Here is a 19,632-nt window from a genome sequence, read left to right as displayed (position 1 = left end):
TGGTCCTCTCCGAGCACTTTTTATAGTCATTATAGACTAGACTTGGGTGCCTCTGCAGACCTCTCCTTCGGTATCAGGGTTCTGCAGGCTGTAGTCCCCCCCCTAAAGTAGTGATTACTCTCTGTAATTCTCTCAGGTGGTGCTGTCATGGACGACCGAATAAAGTCTTAGTTACTCACCGGTTAACGGTATTTTTCGGAGTCCATGACAGCACCCATAGATTCCCTTCCCTTAGTTAATTTGGGTGTGCGTGTGCACGTCTTCCCTTTGTACATATCCACGGGTGATAAAGATTTAAGTATTAATATTGTTGTACATATAATCATGCATTAACCTTGGAGGTCCTCTTTTTATACTCTGTAATCCAACTGATGCGTGGGAGAGGTGCCGCCCTTTTGTATCTGTAGGTTTTCCTGTTCCTAAGAAGGGCGGATCCCCTCTCTCAGGTGGTGCTGTCATGGACTCCGAAAAATACAGTTAACCGGTGAGTAACTAAGACTTTTGCATAAGTTCCACGTTTTGGTGGAACATGGAACCTTGCAAAATGTTATGAACTGTGTGTTTTGAGGCATGTAGCGCAAAAAAAGTCAAAAAATGAGAAAATACCCCCCCAACAATAGATAAATAAAAAAAATTGCTGTATTGGGCCATTAGTTACCTGATTTCTGGGGAAGCTGATTGATAAACAGTCCATCGTCAACAAAGGGAGAGATGACGTTCGGTCGCCTGAACCTGTATGAGTGACTTGTATGGGACGTCATCACTTCTCGTCTTGGTGAATGGGCTAAACGTGAAATCCCGTTCACAGGGCGGCCCTAGGGATCGTTCATAGGGCGGCCCTCATGTACACACTGGCAGAGCTGCGCTCTCCTTGGGCCTTTGCTTTCTTGTTATTGGAAACAACATTACGGACTTCATTGTTGGAGTAAAGCCCCCATTACACATAGCAATATCGCTAGCAATATCGCTGTAAAGTCACCGATTTTGTGACGTAGCAGCGATATTGCTAGAGATATCGCTATGTCTGATACTTACCTCCGAACGGCTCCCCCGCTGGTTATCGCTGATCGCGCGAGAAGGTCCTGGACCGTTTCTCGTCGTCAGCTTCCTGCTGGGCTTCCTGTGGCGCCGACAAGCAACGCGTGGACGCGGGCAGGAGGACGTCAGGATCGCCTCGTCTGACAGGTAAGTAACGACCCCCGACCCCTGCTATGTCGCTGGTGAGATCTGCCTGTGTGGCAGCTCACTAGCGACCACTTAGCGATGCACCAGCGATCCATATCATTGTCGGGATCGCTGGTGCATCGCTAAGTGTAACGGTACCCTAAGGACGCACTTGTCAGATGTTTGCCTTCTGTCTCAGGCTATAGTCCACTATCTGTATAGAAACAGGAACCTTTTTATACTTTCATATCCATTCCTGTTGAGAGGGGGTGTTTCAGTTGCATAGAACTTTACCAGATTTCCAGGATTTAGTTTAAAGTAACTAGTGCCTTTTTTTTTTTTTTTTTTTATATATTTTGTGCTAAGATTATTTTTTTCGTTTAAATCTAGGAGTGCTTGAAAGTATATGGGATAAACACAGCGTAACCGCAGCCACTCCTCCACCGTCGCCAACTGCTTCAGATGCCGGTAAGTGCGCCAGCTCCATAAATCCATATATGTTTTCAGTGATCTTTTTTTTCATTTATGTTGATACTGGGAAGTATTTGATCCTTGAGCTTGATGAGCGTGCGCTGAATATTGAAGCACATAAAGGGGGTATCCGGGTGTGGGATTGAGCGACGTTGCAGATGACTGGTGTGGTGCACTATGGATGGGTACAGTGCCCACGTCCTAGTACAGCCATGCACAAAACCCAAAACCTGCTCATACCTGATTTTGTGTTTATTGTTGCAACGCTCCCATCGCCTGTCGACAAAGGAAAACTGTTTATAAAAGTGGTGTCCAAGATGTCTTTAAGATGCAAACAGACGTGCCAAGGTTTCCGAGATGAAGCCACGTCTGCCGGTGTTTTTTTCTTTTTTGTTTTTTTTAAACTGCTTTGCTGTAATTTTGGAGACCGACATCTATTTTTTTTTTTTTTCTTTAATTTCTGATAACTAGCGAGCATGTTCGAAGAATGAAAAACTTCTTTTAACCACTTGATGGTTTCTGAACCTTGAAGCATTAAATAACGAAAGACTGAACATGTGCACAGCTGGGTCATTTTCACATTGCGCGCTATGTTCTTTTTTTTTTTTTTTTTCGGTGGAATTGTCCTGAAAAAAAGATGCTGTGTGCACGTAGCCTAAAGATTAGAAGAAGGCACATAGATTCTCGCTCGGATACTGGTAGCCTCTAAGAATAAGGAGGTGAGAAAAAGATGGCTACATTCCTCACTTGTGCATCGACTGCGTCTGTTATTGCTGCTCGGCCATCTTTGGGTGAATGCCACACACTGTCCCTGGACAAGAGGTGTTTTTGTGTAATTATATGGGTTCACGGTCATTATTTAGAGTCCTTATACTGCTCTGCTCACATCTTGGAGGAGAGTCAAAGGGACGTAGCGATCAGCGAGCTCCTCTGCCCATTTGTTCCAACAATCGATGGCCTGCAGACCCCTTCGTCATGCCTTGTTAGAGTATATAAACTTCACAGAGAGAGGTCCTGCACCCAGCGCTCTGATTAATGGGCAGGAGCAGAGATCTGATGACCTGCAGTGGCTCTGACTCTGTTGCATCTATTTACATGGATGACCATCTCTTTGCGTGTCCTCATGTAGTCCTGGATTTCATGTGCATCGCCTTCTACATCCGGACGAATCTTCCCTTCTGGCAAAATCCGCTGTTTGCCAGGGAGGTTCGCCAGCGTCGGCACTCTTAAGACGACCCCTTTAGGGTCAGACAGTGACCGTCTCTCTTGCAGGGGACTGGAATCGCTCTAGTATTTCACATTCTAAATGAATGAGGACATTCCAGTTTCTGCTCAGCATCTCTGTAAGAAACATGTCGTCGTCATTGCAGCACAGCGCCGTGCGAGTCTTGCCCTGTCTTCGTCACGCAGTGTCTTCTGGCATGTATGACATTTTCTCCTGAGATCAATGGTGTCTGCTTGTTGCTTATTTCCTTCCTGTTCACGAAAGAATTTGTGGTTCCCTTGTGTAATGTGGCTGAACACTGTGTGTACTTGTCTGATGACTGGGTGCGGAGACGTCAAAAATGACACAAGCCCCAAACTACGTAAACTAATCTCATCAGTCATTCTGCTTTCCTGGACGAGCCCTTTAAGGCCGTGGCATCAGAACATCTAAGTGAGTGGAGCCATGTGCACTAGAATCCATGTAATAGTGCAGCTTTTGGAAGAGATATAATATAGGCACATACAATTCTGAAAGGCATATGGAGGGTTAATTTGCAGTGTGCATTAGGCCTTACGCGAGTATTTAAGGTACGACTACGTATCCGCTGCAGGGCGCTCAGCTGGTTTTGTGCCGTCATGAATACAATATCGGGGGCGACTTGCAGCAAGGGAAATGCTAAAGCGATGGCTTTCTATATGTACTCTAGTACATACATAATTAGTGCACGGTGTTAATAAAGGGCACAAAGCCCTCTCCAGCATAAATGGGATCCCACCGATCGCCGTCCCGAATACACTTACTACCTGCCCCCAGGGTCCATATTTCCATATACTTTACATCAGGTCTAGATAATTTCCCTGAATAAATATTCCATCTTTATTTTACAATTTATGCAAAGAAAGAAAATTGTAACATTTCCGACCAATGGTCCGTGGCTAGGTTGGATGGGTCAGTGCCAGCTGCGGGCAATGTCTGCTGTGTGCTAATGACTCTCTCCTTGCTGGAAACATCCCGGAGATGTGCGGTGTAATGACACAGGAATTCCTCGCCGTCTCATGGGCTGAGTGGGATGTCAAGGATTTACACTAATAAAGCCTGGAGTAGTTCAGCAGACGTCCTTGAAATCACGGGAGGATACCTGCTGGGGGGTGTTATACCCTGCTGGCGGTGCTGTACATAAGGGATTAGCCTAAAGCTCATCTGTATTGTATAGGTTTCCACTACGAGTTGTGTTCTGTCCTCTATATGATCTCTATCCCATTTCCACTACATCAGGCCATGCTGGGAGCTGTCGTTGTGCAGCATAGCCAGATGTGATAGGCAATACTTTCTTTCACTGGGGCTACCATGATAACCCAGCACATTCATGGCCTGTCATCATAGTGATGGCAAATCCCAATTCTGAAATATCCTCTGAATGAAGGGGTCCTAGCATTGATGCATTCCCTTCACTTTCTTGCGTTGCACAGTGGAGCCCCAGCCGTCCACAGATGTAGAAAACTGCAGCACGGCTCCACACAAACGGCTGCAATTCCCCTGCACAGCCAGATATCGGAGAGGGCCGCAGCCATGTAGCTCCGTATCGGTGGGCATCTGGGATATTCTAGTCAGGTCACATAATGAGATGGAAATAGCCCTTTAAAACACAGAGATAGATGTATATAATTTTCTGTTCACAAAATAAAGGTAGGCAGCAACCCAAAGCTCCTTGGGCAGCATGATTATTAAAGAGGGACTGTCTGCAGTTTCCTGCTGCCCGAAGAGCTGTGCGTTACTGTAAGGGGCTGCGTCATTGGCGGGACTTGTCAATCAATAAGTCAGACGAAGCCACAGAGCGGACTCTACTCCCGACTGCCTGCTGTTACTTGTCCCTTATTCTCTATCTTCTCACTGCTGTGACCCTTCCCTTTGTCCATATTTTTTTCTTTTCTCTTTGCTGACCGGTCTTTTTTTTTTTTTTTTTTTTTTTTTACCACTCCTCTCCTCTTTTCTGCCTGCTGACCGCTCTCCTTCTCTTTTCTGACCGCTCTCCTTCTCTTTTCTGACCGCTCTCCTTCTCTTTTCTGACCGCTCTCCTTCTCTTTTCTGACCGCTCTCCTTCTCTTTTCTGACCGCTCTCCTTCTCTTTTCTGACCGCTCTCCTTCTCTTTTCTGACCGCTCTCCTTCTCCCTTCTGACCGCTCTCCTTCTCCCTTCTGACCGCTCTCCTTCTCCCTTCTGACCGCTCTCCTTCTCCCTTCTGACCGCTCTCCTTCTCCCTTCTGACCGCTCTCCTTCTCCCTTCTGACCGCTCTCCTTCTCCCTTCTGACCGCTCTCCTTCTCCCTTCTGACCGCTCTCCTTCTCCCTTCTGACCGCGCTCCTTCTCCCTTCTGACCGCGCTCCTTCTCCCTTCTGACCGCGCTCCTTCTCCCTTCTGACCGCGCTCCTTCTCCCTTCTGACCGCGCTCCTTCTCCCTTCTGACCGCGCTCCTTCTCCCTTCTGACCGCGCTCCTTCTCCCTTCTGACCGCGCTCCTTCTCCCTTCTGACCGCGCTCCTTCTCCCTTCTGACCGCGCTCCTTCTCCCTTCTGACCGCTCTCCTTCTCTCTTCTGACCGCTCTCCTTCTCCCTTCTCTTCTCTTCTCTTTCACCCTTCCCCCTTTTCCATAGCTAATTTTTCCACTCGTCTTCTTCTAAGCATTTCATAGTGAAGCCCCTCCGTATGTAATTGAGCCTGTATGGATTTCATACTGCTCGCGTGACCGTTTTCGTACAGTCACCTCTGTTTTTCCCGCCAGGAGCGTTAAACTGACTGTGGCAGCCGCAGCTTGGAGAGATGGCAGACTAATTGCTTAGGGAAACATATGACAACGGAAGCTTCTTTCTCGTGTTTACCCCCCCCCCCCAAGAGGTTTTTGGTGTCAGTTAAGCGACCCATTTATCCTCTGTTCTGGCTGTCTCCCATCATCCGCTGATATAATACCTTCAAGTACAGTAGAGCAAAAGATTTTCCCCTCCCTGGTTCAGTGGCCACATCCGTCCCAGAGCCATACCACCCTCCTACCTGCCGGCATCCCCAAGCGCGGCACCACATCCTCATCATTCGCCTCTTGTAAATAGAAATGTCGCTGGGTATATCAGCAGGTAGGAGACGGTTCGTGGCGAGCGTGGGCTACCAATGTGGCCACTGGACCCGGGTCTTGCAAATCTTTTTTGTTTTATTCTGTTCACGACTAATTTTCTTTGATCTAGTATGGAAATGAAAACTTCCTCGCAGTTAATCCCTATTAATGTCAATATTGTTTTGGTAAAGGGTTGGAAAAAAAAAAAAAAAAAATATCAAGACTGTTTTCAAACACCTGAGGATTTCTTGTTCAATATAAAGTGTATAATTCAGATGTTTTTCTTCCTTTTTAGATGACCTCCTCAGTAACCTTGTCCACACACCAGCCTTGTCCAAGCAGCTGAGCCAACCACCTCCGAGCCTGGAAGCCGAAAGCGAGCGTATCTGTGCCCTGGCCCTCGAGTGCCTCTCGCATCTCTTCAGTTGGATCCCCCTTTCCGCCAGCATCACCCCCTCGCTGCTCACCACAATCTTTCACTTTGCCCGCCTGGGGTGTGACGCCCGATCACGAAGGACTCATGCTGTCAACAACACCAATGCCATCACCCTAAACGGTGGCGGCAGCAGTAGCCCTCCATTACCATTGACATTGCCCACCTCTCAGCAAGACTGTAACAGACTGGGGGTCTTAGCGATGTCCTGTATTAACGAACTGATGTGTAAGAACTGTGTCCCCCTGGAGTTCCAGGAATATCTGTTACGTGTGTGCCAGCAGACCTTCTATCTCCTGCAGAGGATCACACGGGAGACGAACGCCCACAGTGTACGCAGCCGGCTGGAGGAGCTGGACGAGAGGTATTTACACTGTGGCCCGATGTAATCTGGTCCTGCTCTAAGATCTAGGACCCCACCTGTGCTTTTTTTGTTTCATGTGTCCATGACTGTCTGTCTGGGTCAAGTCCCCATGGACACACACTGGTCTGCATAAGAGCTGTATACAGCAATCAGGCACAGTATGCAAACTGCTGACTGTCAGGGTGGATAACAGTATCAGGTGAGGATGGTGACTGTCAGGATGGATAATATTAGGCAGCGAGTGATCAGTTAGTCCTTGTCATGCACTAAATGCGGGAAAAATGGGGAATGGAAGGATGTGTGACTGCCATATTGTGGTGTCTAAATGACTGTTTAGGAGCATCTCTAAAATGGCACATCTGGAGGGGGTGTCTGCCGAGCCTGCTGCCCTCTGGCGGGGTGCCGAGCCTGCCGCTTTCCGCCGGCACCTGCTAGGGGTTTTCTGCTATACAGAGGTTAGTACCAAAAGTAGTCCAAAGAATGACAACTGCTGACATTGTGACTGGGTCATGGGTCTCTAGGGCTCCTCCTATTCGCAGTCAAGTTGCACATCTGATCCAACCACACAGAAGACTGACTGTATCCTGAACTGCTGACAAGGTGTTGGATCCGGCAGAGAACGCATCAGAACATGGAGCAATGGAAAGGAGGCGCCCGGTCTGATGAATTCACATTCTTTATTCCATCATGTTAGATGGACAGTAGATGGGAACATCGATCAGCTGTAACAAAACCATAGGGGGCTGTGGAATTCCCTGCTGTGCAGACATACGGAGCTTTGTTAGGAAAAGCATCATTCAGAGATGGAGTAAGAGCTAATAGGAGGCTGGTCAGGGACCGTGTATGGGACGCACCGCTCTTCTGCAGCCTCCAGATATGCAGTAATGTCCCTCCTTGCTGATTCTTTCTGTCTTTACAGTTATGTGGAAAAGTTTACGGACTTCCTTCGACTCTTCGTCAGCGTCCACTTGAGGAGGATAGAGTCCAATGCCCAGTTCCCGGTGGTTGAGCTCCTGGCACTACTCTTCAAATACACCTTTCACCAGGTAATGTGGTGGTCTCGGGTGTGAGTGCAGCATTAAACATGCAACGGTTGTGCACTACGGATGCCGACATGATGCCTCCAGAATTAGATCTGATTCCATTGGAGGCCAACCTTTATTAATTATGGTCCCATTGGGTGTTGGTGTGTCAGACTTTTAACTCCTTAAAGGTGTTGTTCACTGGAATCATATTGATCACCCATCCCTTAAATGGGACATCAGTATCAGCCCTGCTAAGGTCTGTCTGTCAGCGATGTACGCACCGTCAGTTACACGGCCACTTCCGGGTCCTGCAGATCGGCTCTTGTTCATTTACACCAACCTAAAGTCTGCTGACTTGATCTTAACGACCTCGTTATATGCTTGTTAGCTGAGGTCAATGGGCCCATGGTTGGTCCTGGCATGGTGACTTGTAAATGGACCGTGAAGCCAGCCTCAGCCAACAGACATCCCAATCAGTGGCTCATGTCGAGCGCTCGGGCACAGCTGCTGAGCGCACCAATTTGTTTGTGATGTAAGCGCTACAGACAACAGAGAGCAGCGGTGGAGACTGGGCTGGACCTGGGGAGGGGAAATAAAGCTGAGTTTGCAACAAATGGACAGATTTCTTATGCTGATGACATCACGCTTACTATGTAATTGTCTCTGCAGCCGACACATGAAGGTTACCTCTCGTGTCTTGACATCTGGGCGCTTTTCTTAGACTATCTAACAAACAAGATAAGAAACCGGCTAGAAGACAGAGAGACCATTATGGGCAGGTAAGGGGTCTTGTGATCATGTGGCGATAAGGTTGGGGTTTTTCAAGCGGATAAAGCGAAGGTGGCCCTATGGAGATAGTGGACACTACTGGTGGTCTCTGCTTACATAGACGCATATTAATATTGTGTCCTTCATAGGTACGAAGATGCCCTGGTGCTGCTGCTCACCGAGGTGCTGAACCGGATCCAGTTCCGCTACAACCAGACGCAATTGGAGGAGTTGGATGACGACACTCTAGATGATGACGTGAGTATGGCAGTACAGTCACAGCCACTGCCGTTTTTGCTCTTTTGGTGCTGAATTAACTTAACACACAGGTCAGATTTCCTCTGCTTGCACTTTATGGTTTAATTGCAGTACCAAACATGTGGACAGTAAGAGGTGCAATATGTGTGTTAGGCTTATGTAGGGCTCCGATATAGAGGTTTTCAATTTGACCCTATCCCTCAATTGAGGCGCTGCATGGAAGAAATCCTAATAAAATATTGGCTGCGTCTTACTCCTTTAGGTACTAAAACAAATATCGTCTTTTCTTTCCAGTCATGGCATGTACTGAAATGTGAAAGCAGAATGTTTTTCAAATTTTATTTTTGTGCTGACCGGTATGTTGCATCTTGCTTTACAGCAGCAGACGGAGTGGCAACGATATCTACGTCACAGCTTAGAAGTGGTAGCCAAAATCATGGAATTGCTCCCAACGCATGCCTTCAGTACTTTGGTAAATCCCGGATTGAGACACTTTATACATATATTCTTTTACTTACTGTTTTACCTGAGTTACATCCTGTATTATACCCCAGAGCTGCACTCACTATTCTGCTGGTGCCGTCACTGTGTACATACATTACTGATCCTGAGTTACATCCTGTATTATACTCCAGAGCTGCGCTCACTATTCTGCTGGTGCAGTCACTGTGTACATACATTACTGATCCTGTGTTACATCCTGTATTATACCCCAGAGCTGCACTCACTATTCTGCTGGTGCAGTCCCTGTGTACATACATTACATTACTGATCCTGAGTTACATCCTGTATTATACCCCCAGAGCTGCACTCACTATTCTGCTGGTGCAGTCACTGTGTACATACATTACATTACATTACTGATCCTGAGTTACATCCTGTATTATACTCCAGAGCTGCGCTCACTATTCTGCTGGTGCAGTCACTGTGTACATTACATTACTGATCCTGAGTTACATCCTGTATTATACCCCAGAGCTGCACTCACTATTCTGCTGGTGCAGTCACTGTGTGCATACATTACATTACTGATCCTGAGTTACATCCTGTATTATACCCCAGAGCTGCACTCACTATTCTGCTGGTGCAGTCACTGTGTGCATACATTACATTACTGATCCTGAGTTACATCCTGTATTATACCCCCAGAGCTGCACTCACTATTCTGCTGGTGCAGTCACTGTGTACATACATTACATTACATTACATTACTGATCCTGAGTTACATCCTGTATTATACTCCAGAGCTGCGCTCACTATTCTGCTGGTGCAGTCACTGTGTACATTACATTACTGATCCTGAGTTACATCCTGTATTATACCCCAGAGCTGCACTCACTATTCTGCTGGTGCAGTCACTGTGTGCATACATTACATTACTGATCCTGAGTTACATCCTGTATTATACCCCAGAGCTGCACTCACTATTCTGCTGGTGCAGTCACTGTGTGCATACATTACTGATCCTCAGTTACATCCTGTATTATACCCCAGAGCTGCACTCACTATTCTGCTGGTGCAGTCACTGTGTGCATACATTACATTACTGATCCTGAGTTACATCCTGTATTATACTCCAGAGCTGCGCTCACTATTCTGCTGGTGCAGTCACTGTGTGCATACATTACATTACTGATCCTGAGTTACATCCTGTATTATACCCCAGAGCTGCACTCACTATTCTGCTGGTGCAGTCACTGTGTGCATACATTACTGATCCTCAGTTACATCCTGTATTATACCCCAGAGCTGCACTCACTATTCTGCTGGTGCAGTCACTGTGTGCATACATTACATTACTGATCCTGAGTTACATCCTGTATTATACTCCAGAGCTGCACTCACTATTCTGCTGGTGCAGTCACTGTGTGCATACATTACATTACTGATCCTGAGTTACATCCTGTATTATACCCCAGAGCTGCACTCACTATTCTGCTGGTGCAGTCACTGTGTGCATACATTACTGATCCTCAGTTACATCCTGTATTATACCCCAGAGCTGCACTCACTATTCTGCTGGTGCAGTCACTGTGTGCATACATTACATTACTGATCCTCAGTTACATCCTGTATTATACCCCAGAGCTGCACTCACTATTCTGCTGGTGCAGTCACTGTGTGCATACATTACTGATCCTGAGTTACATCCTGTATTATACCCCAGAGCTGCACTCACTATTCTGCTGGTGCAGTCACTGTGTGCATACATTACATTACTGATCCTCAGTTACATCCTGTATTATACTCCAGAGCTGCACTCACTATTCTGCATCCATACATTACTTACCCTGTATTACGCGCCGCAGCAGCTTATGTTTACAGTCCTGTCGCCCATCATTCTTTGTCCTTCCCTCTCCGATCACTTACAGACATTCTTGAGAAAATTTAGTCTGTTAAAAAAAAAAAAAAAAAAACAACCCCAACTCTTCTGGGCCATAATGGAGCAGATGAGAGGATGTCTGGAGCCGGAGCCACTGACTCTTGTTTCCATTTTATTTCTCTTTCTGCGGGGGTTTCAGCTCTTCCATTATCTTGTCACTTTGCATTTTCAATCCAATTTCCAACATAATATTTGTAAATTGGACAATTTCTTCTAAATGACCTTTTCTTGAATTTCCTTTAATTTGCCTTTTTAATATTCCATTTGGGAAATGTCTTTATTCCTGCCGGTGATTTAATTGGTTGGGGTTGTAGATGGACATTGAATATACCGGATATCATAGGTGGACGAGCTGCTAGTGCCCGGTAATGGGAAGTGTAATTCAAGGTGACCATAGGGGTCTGTCTTGGACTTGCCCCTTTTATTCAATGGGTTTCCTATTAAGCTGACAACATGGTGTCCTACTGCTGAGATCTCCAGCGATCAGCTGTAGTCTGCAGGCAGACAAGCAGCAAGTGTCCAGTTTCCCTGCAGTGCCTCTGCAGGAGAAATTAAGTATTGCACCCTCTTTTCAATACATAAGCTATGACCTCTAGAACAAGGTGCTTGCTGACTAATTCAGATACTGAACAGGAGACCCCCTCTCGCCCTTAAATCAGGTGTATGTAGAGTTGTCTATTCTCAATGGCAGTTATCGAGTTTCTTCTTTTTGCTTCTATGCAGTTTGCTGCGCTGCAGGAGAATTTGGACGTGTATCTGGGGCTGCAGCGGTGTATAGTGAACACGGGGGCAGGTATGTATCTCCATCGACTGGTATAAGATGAGCTTTAATGCTGGTTAAAGGGATCTAGATCAGTATGGTTGTACTGCAGTCATATATGCCTAGTAGTTTTGTTTTTTTTACCCATTCACTGCATTTTAAGGCCTTCTGCTGCTCACTATTTGGTGATCTAGGGTGGCTCTTCTGTGGCCAAGGTGGCGGCAGTTACGTGATTTACTCTACTGCTTCCTCAGCTTTGCCCTTTGCTGCACAGGTGGCGCAGACCCTTCTGCGCAGGTGCCGCAGGCGTTAAAAGGACCCCTCTGCGCAGGTGCCGCAGGCGTTAAAAGGACCCCTCTGCGCAGGTGCCGCAGGCGTTAAAAGGACCCCTCTGCGCAGGTGCCGCAGGCGTTAAAAGGACCCCTCTGCGCAGGTGCCGCAGGCGTTAAAAGGACCCTTCTGCGCAGGTGCCGCAGGCGTTAAAAGGACCCCTCTGCGCAGGTGCCGCAGGCGTTAAAAGGACCCCTCTGCGCAGGTGCCGCAGGCGTTAAAAGGACCCCTCTGCGCAGGTGCCGCAGGCGTTAAAAGGACCCCTCTGCGCAGGTGCCGCAGGCGTTAAAAGGACCCCTCTGCGCAGGTGCCGCAGGCGTTAAAAGGACCCCTCTGCGCAGGTGCCGCGCGATTTCACTGCAATTGCGAAAGAGAACTAATTTGGAAGCGTTTATGGGGGTTTCACAAACGCCACAGTCTTAAAGGCAGCTAAGGCTTAAAGGGAATCTGTCACCCTTTTTTGTGATATCATATAATGATATCATTCAATTGTGTGTCACATAAGGATTCTCTTAGTACTTTTGCTTCCCCCTGACCCCGCACCTTTGATGCATAAATACCTTTTCTCGTTCGCCTTATTGGGGGACACAGAGACCATGGGTGTATGCTGCTGCCACTAGGAGGCTGACACTATGCACAAAAAAAGGTTAGCTCCTCCTCCGCAGTGTACACCCCACCGACCGGCAGGAAGTTCCTCAGTTTAGCTTAGTGTCAGTAGGAGGTGGACACGGGTCTTTTATTAGACCCCTATCTACCTCGTCGTGCGTCGTTCCTTTACAGGTTTCGGAGGGATACGGAGTGAACAGTCACATCCGTACTCCCACAAAGAGACTATGAGTACGGCGTGTACTGCCACCCCGTATCCTCATAGGTCTCCGTGGCAGGACCAGGAGCCTCGCACAGGTGCGTGCCAGCTATACGGACGGTCCTTGCCCCCCGCCTCCCACCATCTCGCCTACCAGAGCCTGACGGTTGGACGAGGCGTGGATTCCATAAAGACGACAGACAGCGTGGGAATCTCAGGTACCTTTATTGTGGCCCCCGGCCTGGGTGAGTATGCGGTCTAGCGGTCCCCCGGCGTTTTCATCCTAAGGCGGTCGCCAGGGGACCACGGTAGGGCCTGCGCGCCCGCTTCTCCCCACGGTCGCCGCATCCATGAAGGCCCCTTTTCTTTCGGGCCTTGTTCTGAGCCCCCCCCCCCCGTTTCTTCTTCATCCCGGCAGGGGTATACAGGGGTCGGGCTGTGGGAAGCAGGGACGCGGCCCGGGGTTGCGGCCCGGTGTTGCGGCGCGTCTTCCGCGCCGACCCCCTGCTGACAGGCGGCCGGCGCTATTAATTTAGGCCCCGGCTTCATCTCGGGCCTACCGCTGCGTCGCGGCCACGCCCCCTGCCCCTTTCTTCTAAGCGGGCTTCTCTCCCGCCCGTCCTAGGCCTTCCCAGCCCCCTTGCCTCACACCAGCCTGCTATTGGACAGCGGGCGGTGCTAAGGGGATCTCTGCGGCGAGCTTCTTCTCCCTCTGGCAGCGCGCCCTTTCCCTGGTGGTCGCCATCTTCTCAGCCTGCCAGTCGGACCTCATTCCCTGCCGGATTTCGGTCGCTGGGCCTTTTTTCATCCGGATTGGCCTGGCCTCATCCTGCAGCTAGATCAGAGAGCGTCGCCCTTGGGGACACCGGACCGTGAGTAGCTCTGCACCTGCAGACTGACACCCTTCTCTGCCTTCTGTCCCCCAACCGGCCGGCACTGCCTCTCTTTTCACTATGTCCAACGCTAAGTCTGATCGTACCCGCTCTGCGTCCAGCCCGACGCCGCTCAGGAGCCATCCATAGCCCCAGGGGCGAGTGAGCCCCCCATGCCGGGTTGGGCCTCCTCTCAATCACAGTCAGTGGCAGACCTCATCAAGGTGTCTCAGTCCCTAGTAGCCGTTCTGGACAAGTTGCCCTTGGGAGCTTCGGCGGGACCCAGCACGTCTCAGGACGTCCCATCTGAGCCAGCCAGCGGCAGTCGCAAGAGGCCCAGGCAGGACCTCCAGGCGGAGTCCTCCCCTCGTCCTACCTCACCCCATAGTCCCCAGCAGTCTCCCTCTCGGGCCTCCTCCCCCGAGTCAGGCGAAGCGCTTTCGGAATCGGAAGGGGTCTTAGAGCTGGATTCGGACCAGGATGCGAACATGAAGGTTACGGTGCAAAACCTCATTGCCGCGATTCACCATACCTTTGACATCGCTGACGCCCCTGCGAAATCCTCAGATCAGGAGGTTTCGTCCAGACGGGCGGAAACACCATCCAGGGTGTTTCCCTTCCATTCTGAGTTTGGAAAGATTTTTACAAAGGAGAGAGAAGATCCGACCAGACGCTTTCAAAGAGGAAAGCGTCTCGGCGTGCTGTACCCGTTTGCTAAAGAGCTCACGGACAACTGGGCCGCTTCTCCCTCGGTGGACCCTCCCGTGTCCAGACTTTCTAATAATACGGTCCTTCCGCTGTCAGGTGTGGCGTCGCTAAAAGATTCTAATGATAGGATCATAGAATCTAGCAAAATCTGCCTTCGAAGCGGCATCAGCAGCGGTATGTCCAGTCTTTGTTTCTTCTTGGGCAGCAAAGGCCATATCCACTTGGGCAGATGACCTTCGGCAGGGCGTTCTGTATAAGGCACGACCAGAGCATTTGGCCGATCTCGCCAATCAGATTTCCCATGCGGGGGATTATCTGCTTTCTGCCTCCTTGGATGCCGCATCTTGCGCAGTTCAGGCGTCAAGTAACATCGTGGCAATCCGAAGTACAATTTGGCTCAAGGCCTGGCAGGCGGACTTGTCCTCTAAAAAGTCTCTGACCAATCTGCCTTTTCAGGGAGTGCGTCTCTTCGGATCACAATTGGATCAGATTATTAAGGACGCTACCGGAGGTACGAGTTCTCTTCTCCCCTCCAAGCCTCGCAGACCTCCTCCAAGGCGTCAGTTTCGTCCCTGTCGGACTTTCCGCCGTTTCAATACTGCGGAAAACCCTTCCAACCAGCAAAGGCCACAGGCACGTCAGGAAAGAAAGAAGGTTTCCTTCAGGCCCACTCCGTCCTGGCGGTCCCACTCTTCCCAGGGAAGACCGTCCAGATCTAGATCTGGACGGTCTACGTCCGCATGACTACCATCGGTCTCCCGTGGGTCCCTTCCAATTGGGAGGTCGACTTCTCTTCTTCAGCGACGTCTGGCTCGCCTCAGTAGAGGACGCTTGGGTCAGAGAGGTTGTATTAACAGGATACAAAATAGAGTTCATTTCTCTTCCACGGGATCGTTTCTTACAATCCCGTCCGCCGAGGGATCCGGCCTTGGTCCCGGGGTTCGGTTCGGCCATCGCCTCTCTTCAGTTCCGGGGTGATTGTGCCCGTTCCCGAATCGGAACGCTTCACAGGGTTTTATTCAAACCTGTTTGTGGTGCCGAAAAAGGACGGGACAGTTCGACCCATCTTGGATCTCAAGTTACTCAACAAGAGAGTTTGCCTTCGCCACTCCAGATGGAGTCAGTTCGCTCGGTAATTGCTTCCATGGAGGAGCAGGAATTCATGGGTTCCATAGACATCCAAGATGCCTATCTACATGTGCCCATATTTCCCGGACATCAGAAGTTCCTGCGGTTTGCGATTCTTCACGAACATTACCAGTTCGTCGCGCTTCCTTTCGGGCTCGCCACCGCTCCCAGAGTCTTCACGAAGATTATGGCGGCGTTGATGGCCTTGTTGAGGATCAGAGGTCTCGTTCTTTTTCCGTACCTCGACGATATCCTGATCAAGGCCCCCTCCTTTCAACAGGCCTGCCTAAGTGTGGCGATCGTTCTAGACACCCTGTCCAGTTTTGGGTGGATCGTCAACCGGGAAAAGTCCTGTCTGGTCCCTACTCAACGCCTTGTGTTTCTGGGCCTTCTGTTCGACACTCGTCGGTCAAGGGTATTTCTCCCACAAGACAAGATTCTTTCCCTGCAGCAGGGCGTGCGATCATTACAGATCACACGATTTCCATCCCTCAGGTCAGCCATGAGGGTCCTGGGGAAGATGGTGGCGGCGATAGAGGCAGTTCCCTTTGCCCAATTTCACGCCAGGCCACTCCAGCAGGCCATTTTGTCCAGGTGGAACAGGTCTGCTCTGTCTCTGGATCGTCCGGTTCGCCTTTCCTGCCGGATCAGGCGGTCTCTCAACTGGTGGTTGACGTCTCCCCTCATTCTCTTGGGGCGGTCTTTTCCCGTTTACTGGCAGATTGTCACTACGGACGCCAGCCTCATCGGCTGGGGTGCAGTGTTCCGCAATCACACTGTTCAGGGTCGATGGTCGACTCAGGAATCAGCTCTGCAGATCAATGTCCTAGAGATACGGGCGATCCATCTAGCTCTCGTCCACTGGGAAAGGCGCCTCAAGGGCCTGCCTGTCAGGATTCAGACAGACAATGCCACAGTGGTGGCGTATATCAACCGCCAAGGGGGGACACGGAGTGTCTCAGCCCTGGCGGAAGTGTCCAGAATTCTTCAATGGGCAGAGACCTTTGTTCCAACGATTTCCGCGGTTCACATTCCCGGCGTGGACAACTGGGCCGCCGATTTCCTCAGCCGCGAGGGTCTCGCGGCAGGGTAATGGTCCCTACATCCGGAGGTGTTTCATCTGCTCTGCCGTCGGTGGGGAACCCCGGATGTAGACCTCATGGCATCTCGCCTCAACAGGAAAGCCCCACAATTCGTATCCAGGTCTCGGGACCCTCTGGCAGTGGGCGTCGACGCTCTGGCCGTCCCTTGGTCACAGTTCGTGCTCCCCTACCTGTTCCCTCCTCTGCCTCTTCTTCCCAAGTTGTTGAAGAAAATCAAAGCAGAGGGGATTCCAGTCATCCTCATCGCCCCGAATTGGCCCAGAAGGTCTTGATTCGCAGACATTGTCAACCTTCTCGCGGACGCCCCCTGGAAGCTTCCCGACGGGCAGATCTGCTGTCTCTAGGCCCGATTTGCCACCCCAATTCTCGGTCGCTCAATTTAACGGCGTGGCTGTTGAGACCGAGGTTTTGAGACGGGCAGGATTCTCTGATCGGGTAATTCATACCATGATCCGCGCCAGAAAGCCGCCTTCTTCGAAGATCTATTACCGTACTTGGAAAGCCTATTTCTCCTGGTGTGAGGCCAATGACATCGCGCCCTTGGTTTTTTCGCTCCCTTCTATTCTGGCGTTTCTTCAGGCAGGGCTGGATGCGGGGCTTGCTCTCAGTTCCTTGAAGGGTCAAGTTTCGGCACTGTCCATTTTATTTCAGAAAACGCTGGCCTCCCGGCCCCAGGTCAAAACCTTCCTCCAGGGTGTGGCTCACACGGTTCCTCCGTACCGAGCTCCCTTGGATCCTTGGGATCTTAATTTGGTTCTTCAGGTTCTGCAGGGTCCTCCTTTTGAACCTCTCAGGGACGTTTCCCTTTCCCTCCTTTCTTGGAAAGTGGCCTTTCTGGTGGCCATTACCTCCATCCGGCGCGTGTCGGAATTAGCGGTACTTTCTTGCCGCTCTCCTTTTTTGGTCCTTCATCAGGACAAGGTAGTTCTGCGGCCTCCGCCCTCTTTTCGTCCGAAGGTGGTATCTTCGTTTCACCTCAATGAGGACATTGTTCTGCCATCCTTCTGCCCGAGCCCAGCTCACCCTCGGGAGCGGTCTTTGGACAAGCTGGACCTAGTCAGGGCATTGAGAGTCTATCTAGCCCGGACGACTTCCTTGCGGAAGTCAGACTCTCTGTTCATCACCCAGCCTCAAAGGCCAATATTGCGCGCTGGATCAGATCGGCAATTTTGGAGGCATACCGGGTCAAGCATCGAGTGGCCCCTCCAGGGATCAGAGCGCACTCTACCCGAGCGGTGGGTGCCTCCTGGGCGGTGCGCCACAGAGCTTCCGCGCTGCAGCTTTGCAATGCTGCAACGTGGTCATCGGTTCACACCTTTGTGAAATTCTACAGGGTCCACACCTACGCTTCGGCGGACACCAGCCTAGGTAGAAGGATTCTGCAGGCTGCGGTGGCGAGTCCACTGGCCTGATGGAAGTTTGTTTCCCACCCCAGGGACTGCTTTGGGACGTCCCATGGTCTCTGTGTCCCCCAATAAGGCGAACGAGAAAACAGGATTTTTTGGGTTGCTTACCGTAAAATCTGTTTCTCGGAGCCTTCATTGGGGGACACAGCACCCTCCCATGTTCTACAACTCCTGTTCTTATGTTTGTCGGTTTGTTACAGTTGAGTTGTTTGTTCTGCTTTCAATCTATTCTGTTACTTCTCCTACTGCTTTCTCACTAACTGAGGAACTTCCTGTGGGGTGCACACTGCGGAGGAGGAGCTAACCTTTTTTTGTGCATAGTGTCAGCCTCCTAGTGGCAGCAGCATACACCCATGGTCTCTGTGTCCCCCAATGAAGGCTCAGAGAGACAGATTTTACGGTAAGCAACCCAAAAAATCCTGTTTATATTATCGGTTCAGATGTATGTAAACTGCCGCTGTCCGGTCCGCTGGGCGGGGCTTATTCCACTGCCCCCTCCCTGTCTTGCTCTACTCAACAAGAAATGCGTCGAGCAAGACGGGGGGGGGGGGGGGGCAGGTGAATAAGCCCCGCCCAGCGGACCAAACAGCAGCAGTTTACATACATCTGAACCGATATAAAAAAGGTATTTATGCATGAAAGGTGCGGGGTCAGGGGGAAGCAAAAGTACTAAGAGAATCCTTATGTGACACACAATTGAATGATATCATTATATGATATCGCAAAAAAGGGGTGACAGATTCCCTTTAAGAATTGTGGTTAGGACACCACACTCTAGGACATTGTAGCATTCCACCGGTTGCAGCGGATAACTGTTATTTCTGCTCTTTCAGAACAGCGTCTCAATGTGACTGCCGAGAACGACTGTCGCAGGCTGCACTGCTCCTTGCGTGACCTCAGCTCCCTCCTTCAGGCTGTTGGCCGTCTCGCCGAGTACTTCATCGGGGATGTGTTCGAAGCTCGCTTCAACGATGCCCTTACAGTTGTGGAAAGGTAATTTCTGATATGACACTGGCTTAAAGGGGATGTCCACTACATTTACATTGAAGAACTATCCTGAACATTGTTCATCAATATCAGATCGGTGGGGGGTGTAACACAAGGAATCCCCACCGATCAGATGTTCCTAGCCGGATGTGATGCGCGCCTTACCTCCGTCACCTGTATGGTAGCCGTGGCCTGGTACTGCACATCTGCCTCTACCCAAATGAATGGGAGTGGTTCTACTCTACCCTTCTGCAGCCACTATGTAGTTGTCCGAGCTGTGTTGTTCCGCAACTGATCACATCCGACCGCCACCTTTATTGCCTAGTCATCAATATAAACGTAGTGGACAATCCCTTT

General features: G+C 50.0%; 1 protein-coding gene across 2 annotated transcripts in view; it reads left to right on the top strand.

Moving 5' to 3' along the window:
* The window catches only part of XPO6 (exportin 6), a 54,008-nt gene that overhangs the window by 18,807 nt on the left and 15,569 nt on the right, over positions 1–19,632 (top strand). Inside the window, exons 6-13 of one of the 2 annotated variants that reach the window (XM_073553491.1) lie at positions 1,555–1,632; positions 6,241–6,742; positions 7,662–7,788; positions 8,437–8,546; positions 8,685–8,793; positions 9,176–9,265; positions 11,900–11,969; positions 19,122–19,281. In XM_073553491.1, the coding sequence (XP_073409592.1) occupies positions 1,555–1,632; positions 6,241–6,742; positions 7,662–7,788; positions 8,437–8,546; positions 8,685–8,793; positions 9,176–9,265; positions 11,900–11,969; positions 19,122–19,281 (1,246 nt within the window). Of the gene's footprint in view, positions 1–1,554; positions 1,633–6,240; positions 6,743–7,661; positions 7,789–8,436; positions 8,547–8,684; positions 8,794–9,172; positions 9,266–11,899; positions 11,970–19,121; positions 19,282–19,632 lie in introns of both variants that reach the window. The other variant, XM_073553490.1, reaches the window with a different exon arrangement.

Source organism: Dendrobates tinctorius, unplaced genomic scaffold (assembly GCF_039654945.1).
Source record: "Dendrobates tinctorius isolate UK_male_01 unplaced genomic scaffold, ASM3965494v1 ptg000202l, whole genome shotgun sequence".
NCBI lineage: Eukaryota > Metazoa > Chordata > Amphibia > Anura > Dendrobatidae > Dendrobates > Dendrobates tinctorius.
This window is presented reverse-complemented; position numbering and strand designations above follow the sequence as displayed.